The sequence below is a fragment of the Trachemys scripta genome, chromosome 17, assembly GCF_013100865.1.
Source record: "Trachemys scripta elegans isolate TJP31775 chromosome 17, CAS_Tse_1.0, whole genome shotgun sequence".
NCBI lineage: Eukaryota > Metazoa > Chordata > Testudines > Emydidae > Trachemys > Trachemys scripta.
This window is the reverse complement of record NC_048314.1, coordinates 10,369,732-10,383,548: the sequence shown is the minus strand read 5'-3', so window position 1 is coordinate 10,383,548 and position 13,817 is coordinate 10,369,732. Positions and strand designations below refer to the sequence as shown.

General features: G+C 50.1%; 1 protein-coding gene across 3 annotated transcripts in view; it reads left to right on the top strand.

Annotated features, from left to right (window-relative positions):
• The window catches only part of ASTN2 (astrotactin 2), a 542,812-nt gene that overhangs the window by 176,164 nt on the left and 352,831 nt on the right, over positions 1-13,817 (top strand). For all 3 annotated transcript variants that reach the window (XM_034793415.1, XM_034793417.1, XM_034793416.1), the window contains exons 7-9: positions 6,351-6,435; positions 7,385-7,459; positions 8,000-8,137. In XM_034793415.1, coding sequence (XP_034649306.1) covers positions 6,351-6,435; positions 7,385-7,459; positions 8,000-8,137 — 298 coding nt within the window. The remainder of the gene's footprint in view (positions 1-6,350; positions 6,436-7,384; positions 7,460-7,999; positions 8,138-13,817) is intronic.

Below are 13,817 nucleotides of genomic sequence, written 5' to 3'. Positions count from 1 at the left end.
AGGAGATATCAGCCAAGAGTGGCCCAGCTATGATGCTCAAATACCAGAAGTGCAAAACACCGAGTGACATTGCTTTGTCCCCAGGTTTGAAATGATGAACGGAGAGAGAGAAAAATGACTGGGAAAGAAGATAGATTTTTGGAGCCTTCTGGTTGGGTCTGTTTGGGGATTAAAGGAATCCCTAAAGCATCATCACAGCAGATCAGCTGCTCGCCCTAACGGGGCTAACAGGATTACTCTGCTGCACTGGCGGGAGGGGGAAGAATTTTCGGAGTGAGGATTCTTGACAGACCTCTGCTTGGCGGCCTCTCCTGGGAAGGCTACTTTGGGAAAGGAGACAAACTGGAAGACCTTTAACAGGGCACGCAACCTAATAGTAAATTTGTGGGAGAAGAGTCGCTGGATTTTAAGGGACGGGGTAAAATAATTTTGCAACTTTAAATGTACAAAAGAGACACACACCCCATCCCCCAATCCCAGGTCTCATTGATCTAGAGTCTGGGGCATGGGATATTTTTATTCCTGCATGTGTGTAACTTTTGATACAACATTGAGGGGGTTACAGTCCCTTGCCCTGAGAGTGTGCTTTGTAATGGATGCATTTCCTTTTAGGGCATCATAATAGGGTGCTCTGCCTCTGTAGGGGCCAGGACCATGTTGAGAACCAGTTGGGACCTGGTGGTTTGCAAGTGGTCACGTGACTGCCAGATGAGCATCTGAATCGTATAAAGAGCTCGGTTGAGGGCAGAGTTGCAGCAAGCAGGTTGGTTTCTGTTGCAGCTGTGGAGCCAGGGGATGGGCCCCCAGACAGATGGAGGACTGGGGAAGAGCTGTCAGGAGGAGGGAGGCTCTGGGAAGGAACAGGCTTGATGTGGAGTTTGTGTTACCAGTTTTATTTGGAAGAAGTAAAGCTTGAAGCCCTGAGAGCAAGGGCCTGAACGGACTCTGGCTGGGGCATGAACCCACCCTGGGCTGGGGAGACAGCTCAGCAGCCGACATGGTCAATTCTAAAATCTCTCCTGCCAGGAAAGAAAAGAGAGATTATTTTGCACTAAAAGAGACGGTCTCCATCACCTGTTACTGCTTCTCTCCGCTCCCAGGGACTCACCTGTTCCTGACAAGGTGTCACTTTTCTCCTTGCCACTGTCCTCTTCCACCTTTCCAGCGCTGCCAGCCTCGGGGAGAGCTGCCATGCCCCCAGCTTCCCTAAATAGCCAATAGAGGTCATTGCTGCAGCTGCACAAAGTGGGCCAGAGCTGCAGGCTCCATCCCTGCAGCATACTCCCTGTCAGAGGTGTCCGGGGGCTCAAGGCTCTGCTTGGATCTCCGTCCCCGTGGGAGAGTGGCTCATTACCCTGCTGTGATGGCTCCTTTTTGCACAGATGCACTTTCACGTGAGCCATCACAAGCCTCCCGAGAAAACCTTCCATGGAAATTAAAAGCACTCACCGGTGTGTGTCTCCGGTCTTCCCAGGCAGGCTGGCTGAGGCAAAGGGGCATCTCCTCAAGCCGAAGTCAGCAGAGAGACTTCAGTGTGACCTAGAATTGGTCACTGACACGCAGCGCGGGGCCGTCTGGGGTAGAGTTTTCTGAAGTTTTCTGTGCAGCCTGTGCACAGGAAAAAAAGGGGTTCAAGGATTCTGAATGCACCCATGGCTGTATCTAGGCCCCGTTGACAGCCCAGCCAGTTTGAGAGGCAGTGTGGTCCAGGGGAGAGGACATCAGATCTGGGTTCTACTCCTCTCTTTGCCGTTGACCTGGTATGTGACCATGGATAAGTCGCATCTCTCTGTGCCTCTGTTTCCCCTTTTACTCTTTGTTCCTCTTGGCTGTTTAGATTGTAAGCCCATCAGGCTGGGATAGTGTTTTGCCACCTTGGCCCCATGCAGGCATTGCTCCTGTGTGGTGGACTGGTGAACCAGTCACGAGCTTGCTCAAGTCTCCTGGTCCGCTCTCTTTTTCTGTATCTCCGTTACTCAGGCCAAGGAATCTCTGACATCAGTTTGTCCCCCGTGGCTGAGATTAGGGGCTCTGAGAATTTAACCCAGTGGCATCTGCCGAAATGCCGCCGACAAGCGGCAACGTCAATAGGCGTCGCCGCCGACAAGCAGCGTCTGCGGGCACCGCATTGGGGACCCCTGACTTAGCCCATCGGACCTGTGCCTCTTAGCTGCTGGTTTTCCTGCGCTGTGGTGTGCATTGCCAACTGGGAATGAGGAGAGAACGTGTAGAACACAAGGCTGATTCTTCCTAACGAATATAAACCCACAAGTGGCCGTTCAGAAATAGCTGGCGCTGAGCATCAGCACAGGGTAGCAGGAAGGAGAGAACAAAGGAGTGCGACGTGATTCCTGATGTTATGATTTGTGTCCATTTATTCTTTTGCGTCGAGACTGTCTGGTGCCTGTTCTCGCTTACAGACAGCCCCCCAACCCGAAGCAAATACTCACCAGCAACCACAGACCACAGAACAAAAACACTAACCAATCCCTGCAACAAAGCCCGATGCCAACTCTGTCTACATATCTATTCAAGGGACACTATCATAGGACCTAACCACATCAGCCACACCATCAGGGGCTCATTCAGCTGCATATCTACCAATGTTATATATGCCATCATGTGCCAGCAATGCCCCTGTGCCATGTACATTGGCCAAACCGGACAGTCTCTACGCAAAAGAATAAATGGACACAAATCTGACATCAGGAATCCTAATACTCAAAAACCAGTGGGAGAACACTTTAACCTGTCCGGCCATTCAATGACAGACCTGCGGGTGGCTATCTTACAACAGAAAAACTTCAAAAACAGACTCCAACGAGAGACTGCTGAGCTGGAATTGATATGCAAACTAGATACAATCAACTTAAGATTGAATAAGGACTGGGAATGGCTGAGCCATTACACACATTGAATCTATTTCCCCATGTTAAGTATTCTCACACCTCTTGTCAAACTGTCTGTAATGGGCTATCTTGATTATAACTACAAAAGTTTTTTCTCTTACTTAATTAGCCTCTTGGAGTTGGTAGGACAACTCCCACCTTTTTATGTTCTCTGTATGTGTGTATATATATATATATCTCCTTGCTGTTTGTTCCATTCTATGCATCCGATGAAGTGGGCTGTAGCCCACGAAAGCTTATGCTCAAATAAATTCGTTAGTCTCTAAGGTGCCACAAGTACTCCTGTTCTTTTGATTGAGTTGACTGATGATCTTGACTTTTCATTATGCAAAACCTGGCACCTCCAGCTGAGTTTTTCTGAACAGCTTGTTTGTACCTGAAGAGCAAAGAACACCGTTTCTCTCAGAAGGGAGAGTTGAGGTGCAGGTCGCTCCCTGCCCCCATGGGGAATGAATCTAAAGCAGATTTTCGCCAGTCTCCTGTGATCAGCTCTGCTCACAACACCCCTGCAAGGGAGGAGTTATCTCAGATTTACAGATGGAGGAGCTGAGTCGCAAACGGTCAGTTCTTCAAAGGTATTTTGGTGTCTAAAGATGCAGCTAGTGAGTCAATGGGAGTTAGGCGCTAACTGGCTTGGGCCCGCTTACAAATCCCACTAAGTACCTGTCCGCATCTTCCTAACTATCTTTAGAACTCCACCCTGGAGAGGTTAGTGACCTGATTGCCAAGAGTTCAGTGCTAGCAGCTCCTACTGTTGTGACACTGAGAGTTTAACACCCAGCGTGCTCGTCTCTTTTGAAAATCTGGACACACATGGCTTCTCAGGCCTGGCAGCAAGCCAGATGGATAGACCACGGAGGCCTGATTCCCCGTCCCTGAGTCTCTCTCAGCTCTGCGCTCTGAAATGAGTTTAATATCTGGATGGGAAGGGAAGCTGGTGGTGTCACTTGCTGGTTTACTTTACTGAAATAAACCTTCCGGGAAACCCTCACGCACAACCTTCAGCTGTTGGGAATGGAGTCAATAAACACAGTGTTTCTGCAGGCTGTTGCAAATAGTTATCAAACTGAAAGACAAACTAAACCCTTTAGTCCCAGGCACCCCCACAGCTGCCTGGGTGCCACCCCTTAGAATCCAGGTCTATTCCAGCCCTATGGATCCATAGAGGACTCCGCAGTGGGTGCACTACAGTCTACAGCTCTAGTAATTCCAGGGCAGAGGCTGAAGATGGAAAAGGGGCCGACATCCCTGCGTCCCCACAGCTCTGCTTTGCAAGCACTTTGAGATGCCTCTCGTTTGCAGAACACATATTTGTTATGTAATAAGCATCAGGAATTAATGATCCACGCAGCAACTGAGAAAACTTGCATGCTAAGCACTCTTGGAAAAAATAACTGCTTTTCGATCGATGGTATAGAAGAAGAAAATGCCATCCACCGCATCCCAGGGCAGGCACGCTCAGCCTGGGTGTCTGAACTCCTGCAGAGACGATAGAGCCAGCCCTCTTCCCCAAGTCCCTTTCCCTTTGGAGAGGTAGTGCTTCCACCGCTCCTTATGAATCATGAGTTTAGCAGCTTCTGGCAGATCATAAATCAGTACTCTAGAGTCACCAGGACAAATCCCAGGATGTTTAATCTTTAATATTAGACGTGTTTAAAGCAGTGAATATTTCATGAAGGTGCTGTTGCATTTTAGCACATCATTAGCTGTCTGCTTCCTCTCCGCCCTCCTTTGCAGAGTGTTCTCTTCACAATCTTCGAGCTGACCCCCCGTTTCCTTCCCTCTGCAAATAAAGCGCTTACTTCAATCCCCCTAAGACATTTTGAGGTCTTTCGTAGGGCCCAAAGAAAGCATGGGTATTTTGTCAGTCTGTATTAACTCTGTCTGGGGTATCCACACCCTAACCTGCCACAACACCTTTCCTTCCTTCTGGCCATAGCGGGGTGTGGGCAGAGAGAACTCCAGGGAAGGGTTTGCTTTGAACAATCCCCCCACCCACCTACCCTCCACCCCCCACACCACACCACACACACGGCTTGTGTTTAAGACTTAGTCCGATGCTCTGTCAAGTGAAGACAGGAGCTGAAGGGGAAAAGAAAGGGACAGGGTCGGGAGAAAAAAATCAACAAAAGCTTTTAAGAGCGACTATATGTGCAAATCCAATTAATCTTTTATTCCGCCATCTCTCGCTCCGGGATATGTATTTCTACCAAACAAAGAATCAATCTGGGCCAAGTGTAGTTAGGTCTCTGGTGTGGAAAAATCATGACGCCTCCACTAATGCTGCCAGGAGGGGAGAATGAGACGCGGTAAGGAGGCAGAGAGAAGAAGAAGGGAGAGGCAGAATAGGGCAGTGGATCAAAAAAGACTGTTGCTACCATCATGTACCCTTCGTGGGAGGTGGAAACCGGGGCAAGAACCAGGACCGCTGGCTCCATTGGTGCATCCACGACAGGCCTGAGGCCTTGTGGTGAGAGAAGGACTTCAAAAGCGTTTACAGTAGAAACATGCCATGGCCCAGGAGATTAGGGGGAGATGGTTCAGGATTGCTGCTTGCCCGGAGGGGCTGGTGATGAGATAAGAGGCACCTTGTCCTGGTGTGAATCCAGCCCAGATCAGGAGGGGACTAGAGGCCATTTCCACCTGTGGGGTGGGATGCTGTTCTTTATTGTGAACTGAATTGGTCACAGAACAGCCCCTCACGCACAGATTCGTGATCCCAATTGGCATCTAGTTGCAACCGGCTGACAGGGCCAAGAAATCACAGGGGATGGGACTTCCTTTAGGGGAGAGATGTTCCCTGCTTAAGGGACTGGGACTTTACCCGTCGGGAGGAGTTTTTCATTCGCTGTGCTCCATGGGCTTGAGCCGCACCTTGAGTCCCTGGCTGTTGCACTGGTGAAAGCCAGCAAACCCCCCGCTGTCCCAAACATGCCTGTAGCAAGGAGGAGATGCAAGATGCTGAGCACCCTCCGTTCCCAGTGATTTCAGCGGAGGATGCTCAGTGTCTTACAGGATTGGGCCTTGGGCGCTGCTGATGGAGTGAGCTGTGTCTTCTGTAGAATGATCAGGATCAACCCCCATCAACAGCTGTTCTGTCCCCCCCCCCTTCCCTTTTGTTATGTGTTCAGCTGCACTGTGCTGCAGCTCCAGGTAAAGCAGGAACCGACAGAAGGGCACTCTTTGGGGGAGCTAGCCGAGAGCAGACACACTGCAGGGGGGTCTCTCTCTCCCACGCTCATCACCCTAGCATCTAGGTAGATTCCAAACGACTCTCAGATCCAGGGAGGGGCGTGGATGGAAGGGATGGGGCAAGGAACGCTAGAACTGACAGCTGTGGATGAACAGGGAGAGGAATGGTGGTGTGGGAGAGCCGCATACAGTGACTCCTCTACGTGGTCTCTGCAGACAGAGGTTGACTCTCTCTCCTTTCCCTTTTAGGTGAGTGCAGCTGTCATGAAGGCTACGCCCCTGACCCAGTGCATCGGCATCTGTGTGTGCGCAGTGACTGGGGGCACAGTGAAGGGTGAGTGGTGCTAGTAAGATGGGCACTCACCCCCAGAGTGCCCCCTTGGGTCCAGGCTGGCATGTCACCCCGCACACTGCCCGATGGTCCAACGGTGACATCTCTGCCTCAATTTCCCCAATGCCTTTTAGTGAGTTCAGTGAGGTTTTTACGTAGTGAATTAGAACAATCTAATTCATTTAACTAAAGGCCGAATGTGGCAGGCAAGCAAGCCTTCTGCCCAGCGTCCTAGCTGGGGGAGCAGTAAATGTCTGCCCGAACCGAGTCCATTTGCCTTCTCCGTCCGGGCTCCTTACCCATGAGGCCCTCTCAAGTCGAGGCCCTCTTCTGGAGCTGGGCCTCTTGCCATCAGCTGGGGAAAGGTTCCTTCTCTGGGCTCAGGGGGCCCACAGAGGTTGAGCCACTGCAACTCTTCTCTGGATCTGGATTGCCTGCTGCTGTCTGGTAAGGTCCTTTCACTGGGACCAGCTCTCCGGAGGGACTTGTCACTGATGGCACCTGCCTTTTGAAGCACATTCCCTCCAGGAGTACCTTTCCTCAGTCCCCTTTCCTGGAGAGTTCCCCTGAGAAGTCCCTCTCCTCCAGAGCTTCTGGAACTTTCTGACTGAACCCTCCTAACTCTTTATTAAGCCCAGGTGTTCTTAGCTAATTAACTGCTGGTATGTAATTAACGACTCACGGGTGGATCTGGCTCGGTTCGTTCTCTTTAGCAGAGTCTGTCACAGCTAGTCTGACCCCGTCAGAGGGTCAGGCACCCTGTGACGGGTGCTATGAGCCATTAATGTCAGGATGGGGAGAACAGAGCGTTACCTTTCTCCCAGATCCCCTTTCTTGTCTACCAATTCCTGATGTGTCTAATTGGCTTTAGACCCACCCATTGGCGTCCCTGGGTGTTTACCTTTCCTTGCTGGTTGACATGCTGTGCTCTCTTTCCCTCTCTGTCTCTCAGGCCTTGGCCCTACACAACACTCGAAAGGGGCTATGACTTGGTCACAGGAGAACAAGCGCCAGAGAGGATACTCAGGTAAGCTGAATGACTAGTCAGTCAGTCTGTTGGGAGGAGGAACACCTGGCTGCCAGGACACGTCAGGTCTGTTTGGGGTCCGCTCCAGCAGGCTTTGCAGTCACTAGTTCCTGCTGCCATCTTGTTGTTCTGCCTGTGCTGCACTGGCTCCGTTTGTAGTCAATGAGTTTGGAAGACCTGCTCACCTCCTTAAGGAGGGGAAAGGGTTTCACCCTCCAGTCACCATTCCCTGTGGCATGCACCTGGGTCAGGAAGCAACCGAGGGAAGTGTGAGCTTCCCAGTGATCCATTCTGTCCTCCAGATTCAGAGGGGCCGGTTCGCCCACTTGTGCTCAGGCTGCCCTTCTATCCCTCTCCCTGCTCTCACCTGTTCTGGCTCTGTTCCCCAGTGTTGGCTTTCTGGAGCAAGATACCAAACAGGCTCCATAATCCACCCCACTATACCATCAAACCAGCCTCCAAATGTTCAAACATTGAAGAGGGACCAAGCGCTTGCCCTGTATTTCATGTGCTTACGCTACGTTCTTGCCCCTCTCTCAGGTCCACTTATAGTTTGGGTCAGGGCCTCTGGCTACCCGTCAGTAAGAGCTTTGTGGTGCCACCTGTGGAGCTTTCCATCAATCCTCTTGCCAGCTGCAAGACAGACGTCCTGGTGACAGAAGACCCGGCAGACGTCAGGTAGGGGACCAAACTGTCTTGCGGAGATGACTCTCAAAGCTCCTTGTAAGAAGCTGAGATGCAGTACCCCTCTGGTGAGATATCTTCCTATCTCCAGACGGGATTTTCTCTTGGTATCTTCCTATCTCCAGACGGGACTTTCTCTTGGGCTGAGTGCAGCTTTGGATACTTCAAAAAGGATTTTTCCCAACATGGTGCGTGGGTGGGGATTGGTAATGAACCTGTGTTGCTCTTGGGTGTTCACCCTGCGATTGGCAATCCTGCACACGAGTTAGTTTCTTGAGGGAGAATGTGTTTTCCGTGCCCGTGTCTCCTCAAAAATCTCTGTACATGCTTGAGTCAGTAGACAGCCACCTTCATTGTAGGTGATATGCATGGTGAGAAGAGGCGTACAAGGACGCTGTACAAGGTTGTTTAGTTCTTCTGAGCTTAGGGCTGACCTACACACACAGTTGCTCAGATTTTAACTAAAGGTGTGTTTTTAATCCATGCGGCTAAACTGGTGCAAATGCTGGATGGATTCTCTTAAATCAATTGAAACCTGGCTTATACTGGCGTATATTACATCAAAGCATTCACCAGTGCAAGCTAAATGAGAATAAGGGGTCAGGGATGTCAGGAGCTCAAGTGGCTAGCGAGAATCACATGCTTTTATATGACTGTGACAAGCACAAGTGGGGAATGGTCTTTGCAAGGCGGCGTGTGGAGGGGAGAGATTGCTTGCTTGACTTGGCAAATGGATTATTCATCTTTCAGAAACGCTCATAGAAATGCCAGCAGTTCTCCTGGGTATTAAAGCATTAGGCAATGGCTCCAGGCGGAGATGGAGGGTTGGCAGACATGTACTCAAACTCAGGCATGCATGCAGCGCTTGACTGTGGTGCCCAGGAGGGGTCAAAGCTGGTCCCTAGTGAACAGAGCCCACCTTGCCTTATCTTGTTTTTATGCATTTTTCTCCTATGCTTCTCTGTAAACTTGGTGGGTTTTGTTTGGCTTCTCTGGCGTGACTCACTCTGTTCCCCGGACTTTGGTTGGTTGATACTGGTCTAGCTCAGAAGCTGGGTCTAAGGAAACCTCTGCTGGGTGAAGGAGAAGTGTACTGAGTGTGGGCTGGGAAGCAGAGGTGCTCTAAGTGTTACCTTGGGCAAGTCACTTGTTCACCATGTGCCAGAGGGAAAGTCAAGTATAGGACAGGGCCTCAGAGACTGCCCCGATGGAGCTGTGATGGCTGTCAGCTGAACGAGGTTAACCCGGGTGCAGGGCACTTCTCACCCCACCTCGTACATGGGGGTTTAGCTATGCTGCCCTCCTAGATATGGAAGTGTGAGCTCCCCTTCTTATACCCCTACCCCCCAACCACCATGAGTCTCCCAAATCAGTCCATGATTGAGAATAAGCCGGTCTGGTTCTACTGAGACCTCAGGCTCTTTTGTTCTGGAAAGACTTTCCTCATGAACGTGAGACCTCACTTCTTTACCCCATGTATCCTCCTCGGTCTTGCAACTCTATCTTTGAACATTAAGACATCCATCCATCCATCCATCCACTCACTCACTCAACAAGGGTGATGGTCAGGTGTGCGTCCTCTCTTCCTTCACCCACAAGCTAGGCGCAAACCCAACCTTAGGAGAGCAGTGTTGTCTAGTGTGGTGAGCAACCAACTGGGAGTCAGTACTCCTGGGTTCCATGATTTTATCACAATGCTCCTGCCCTTTCCTCTCTGCCAACTAGCCCATTTCTCCAATAGTCTCCTTCACTCCTTTCCCTTTGCTTCCCAGGTATTTGGCTGGTGGGTCTCACCCACATGCTCAGGGTCTAACTGATCACCATAACCAGGTCAGGTTGGCAGAGACCCTGGGTTTTTGGGTTTGTATTTTTTTGCCTTCCTCTGCAGTATGGGGCATGGGTCACTTGCTGGTTTAAACTAGTAAATGGTGGATTCTCTGTAACTTGACGTCTTTAAACCATGACTTCAGTAACTCAGCCAGAAGTTAAGGGTCTATTACAGGAGTGGGGGGGGGGTGAGGTTCTGTGGCCTGCGATATGCAGGAGGTCAGACTAGATGATCATGATGGTTCCTTCTGGCCTTAAAGTCTATGAGCAGGGGCAGCTCCAGGCACCAGCGCAGCAAGCGCGTGCCTGGGGCGGCAAGCCGCGGGGGGCAGCGTGCCAGTCGCTGTGAGGGCGGCAGTCAGGCAGCTTTCGGCGGCATGCCGGTGGGAGGTGCGCCGGTCCAACAGCTTTGGTGGCAATTCGGCGGCGGATACAGCTGAAGGCCGCTTGACTGCCGTGCTTGGGGCGGCAAAAAACATAGAGCCGCCCCATCTATGAGTCTGCATATAGAGCACCCTCCCTTACCTTGACTGTAAAGAGACCAGCCTCCCCTTCAAATCCCTCCTGAAGATCTACTTTGACCATGACACCTACAAGGCATCTGCCCGCGATGTAGCCATTGCTAGCTGTGTGTCAGGGAGAGCTGCTGTTCAGTCATGTACAAATGTGAAGTCAAGTTATGTCCCCCACTTCCCCCTGCCCCTCCTATGCTGGCTTTCTCATTACGCTGTCAGCTGTTACGGGAACTAACCCTTTCTGAGAATATTCTGCCCCGACTTCTTGTGTGGCCTCCTCCCCACCCCACCCCCAATGCAAAACAATATACTTGATGTTTCTACTGTGCCTTCTATCTGTGGAGCTCAAATTGCTTTAGACACAAGTATTAGTCCACCCCAAAGCTTTCTTTGAGGTAGGTAGGCATTCACCCCACTTCACAGACTGGGCAATGCATGCACCTGGAGGTTCGTGTCATGCCCAAGGTCATGCAAGAAGTCTGTGGCAGAGCCAGGGTGCCAGCCCAAGAACTCCTAACTCCCCATTTTATGCTTTAGTTGCTGGGCTCACTTTTCCTACAAAATTATATACCCCAGCCTTGCCAGGGCTGTTGTGAGTTGCTCACTTTGTATCAAGCACTTTTTGGTGCTGGGGTGGAAGGTGTTGGGGAAGATTTAACGTGCTTGTGCATTTTTAATATCTCCCAGCCCATCTAGCCCGGAGAATATTATCTCTCGCCACCTCCAATTTTAGTCCAAGCTATTTTAATAAAAGCAGTCTATTAAGCTCGGTTTTCTCTTGGCTGCAGTAAATCTCTTCAAACACTGATCCCTATGGGAGATTCCTGGGATTACTTGCCACTGCTGAGGGGGTGAAAGAGCAACAGAAGGGGGTTGGGGTGGGGGTGGGGGGGAGCTTCAGGTGCCGGGAATGTTACTTGCTCCCTGGTAAATGAAAGTTGAATCTAGAATTGTGGATATAAATATTGGAGTGACCCAGGTAAAATAAAGGGAGAATAGTTCACCGAGCTTGACTCTGACATGCAGGAGGTGCTAAATTATTGAAACTTTAATAAACGTAATAATAAATATTTGATGTTGAATTATGGAAGTTTTCACAGATACAGTGGAAACCGAAAAAATGATCTATTATCTCTGCATTAGAACTTAAACACTGCTCAAACAGGGATCAGGCTGTCAGCTCTGGGGCCTGGGTATCCCATGATGGATGACAGTCAAGGTGATGCATGCGTAGCTTGGTGTGTTACAGGTTCTCTAATGCAGTGACGGATGCAGTGCAGTGCAATCCCGTTCCAGTGCTGGAGGTTCACTGCAATGCTGAGAATAGGTGATGTAGTTACAGCCGCTGTTAAGGAGGTTTGATGCTGTCCTGTCTCAGCACTGGAGGTTCTCAAGTGCTCTCGTGTAATAAGAAAGCTGCTTTGAAAGCTTAGCTGTTGGGGAAATAATCAAATCTATTTTCCCAGTTCCTTCACTTTGTCCTTGTGGACTGACACACACTCGGGGCATGTCTACACTTGGAGCTGGGGGGCGTGATTCCCAACTCGTGAAGACGTACTTGTGCTGGCACTCAGAGCTAGCACACTAAAAAGAGTAGTGTAGCACGGGCAGTGGTGAGCGGCGGTACATGCTAGTAAAAGCCCATGCAGACGCCATAGGTACGAGTTGGGGTAGCCAGCCTGTGCTACCATGGTACACTACGCTTTTTAGCATGCTAGCTCAGTGAGAACTAGCGTGCGGATGTCTGCGCTAAATTGGGAATTAACCCCCTACCTCTACGTCTAGACATAGCCTCAGAGTGATAGTCCGGGAGGGGAGATACTGAACTTGTCTGTCAGGGCTGTAAATCCCCAATCCTGACCTGGAATATACAACCAGGCATTGGAGACTCCTGGGCGTTTTATTGTAATATAGTAACCGTACAGCAGCTGGGGTCTTTGCCCTTGGAGCTTCCCATTGCAGAGTATAATATGGAGGTAGCAATGCAGGCGTGTCTCTGGATTGCAATAGCTCATTTATTGTGTTGGAATGCATGAGCACTAACGTGGTCACATCTCAGCGCCAGGGCTTCTCCTGGTCTGTGCCGAAATGCATTAACTGGAATGCAGCTGTGTCTTGGTGCTTGGAGAGGTTCCCATTTGCTGTACTGTAAAACGGTGGCGGTAATGCAGTCATGTATTTCTTTTATGTCCTTGGTAACAAGTGTGCCACATTCCTTCAGACCTTTCATTAGTCTGTCCCCTTTGGCTCGGGGGTCACTCGTCTCTAAGAGTTTAATGGAGGGAAATTGCAGGGGGGCTAGTTATGAAAAAGCACATGAAGTCTTTACAACTCGGAGGGTAAAGGTCTGAGTGTGGCCTTGTGTTTTTATGAAGATGCCGGAGAGTGTGTAAAGAATAGATGGAGATCTGCCTTTCAGTGGCTCTTCAGTGAAGTGCTGACTCCAGCTTCCTGCCGGCATTCAGAGGGAACGCTGTAGTCACTCGCCGCTCTGCTAAATAGCTCGACAAGAGAGTCAGCTGCATGTCCCAGCTGTTAGCTGCAGGTCGGGTGAAAGGCCCTAGAGAGCTCAGTGAGTTTCAAGTCGTGACTTAGAGATGCTGTTATCGTCGAAGTTAGAGAGGGAAAGGACTATCAATTTGTTTAGTCCCATCTCTTTGGCAATGCAGGATTGTTCCCCCTATTACATTTTCTAGCGGAGATGAGCTGGGATATAACTTTGTATGCATCGCTTACAATGGTCGATTGTTTTAATTTTGTGCACCATAAATTAGGCACATGCCTTCTTTTATGGTTAATGAAACTTGAATGTATAATTAATATACTTGCATATATAATTCATCAGGGACTGCATTAAGTGTCCCCTCCTCAGCCAGACAGTGTGATCCATGGCATGATGTAGATATCAGTCTCATGTCACTGCATGGCCATATACAGATTGGAATCTTTGTTATTGGGCATTTGGCCCGGTGCATTATGGGGCTGTTCACCTAGCTCTGAAGCATCTGGCATTGGCTGTGCTAGAAGTAGAGTATTAGGGTTGATGGACTCTCCCAGTTTCCTCTCCTCCGATGCGACCCTCAATCAGTATTTGTCTTCCTTTCTTATGACACCTGGTCATTTCCTGCTCTCCCCCATCCCTGTGCTTTTCCCCATGCTACTCCCTGTGAATGAACTGACCTCCCAGCCTTGGCTTGCAAACCCACATCCCTCCTCGCGCCGATCCCACATTTCCCACAAGTTGCAAGTTCATAATATCCAAACCCTTATTACCCCCCCTCAGTGTCTCCCACTGTGCATTGCCTTCTCGCTCTGTGCCAGCAGGCTCTATT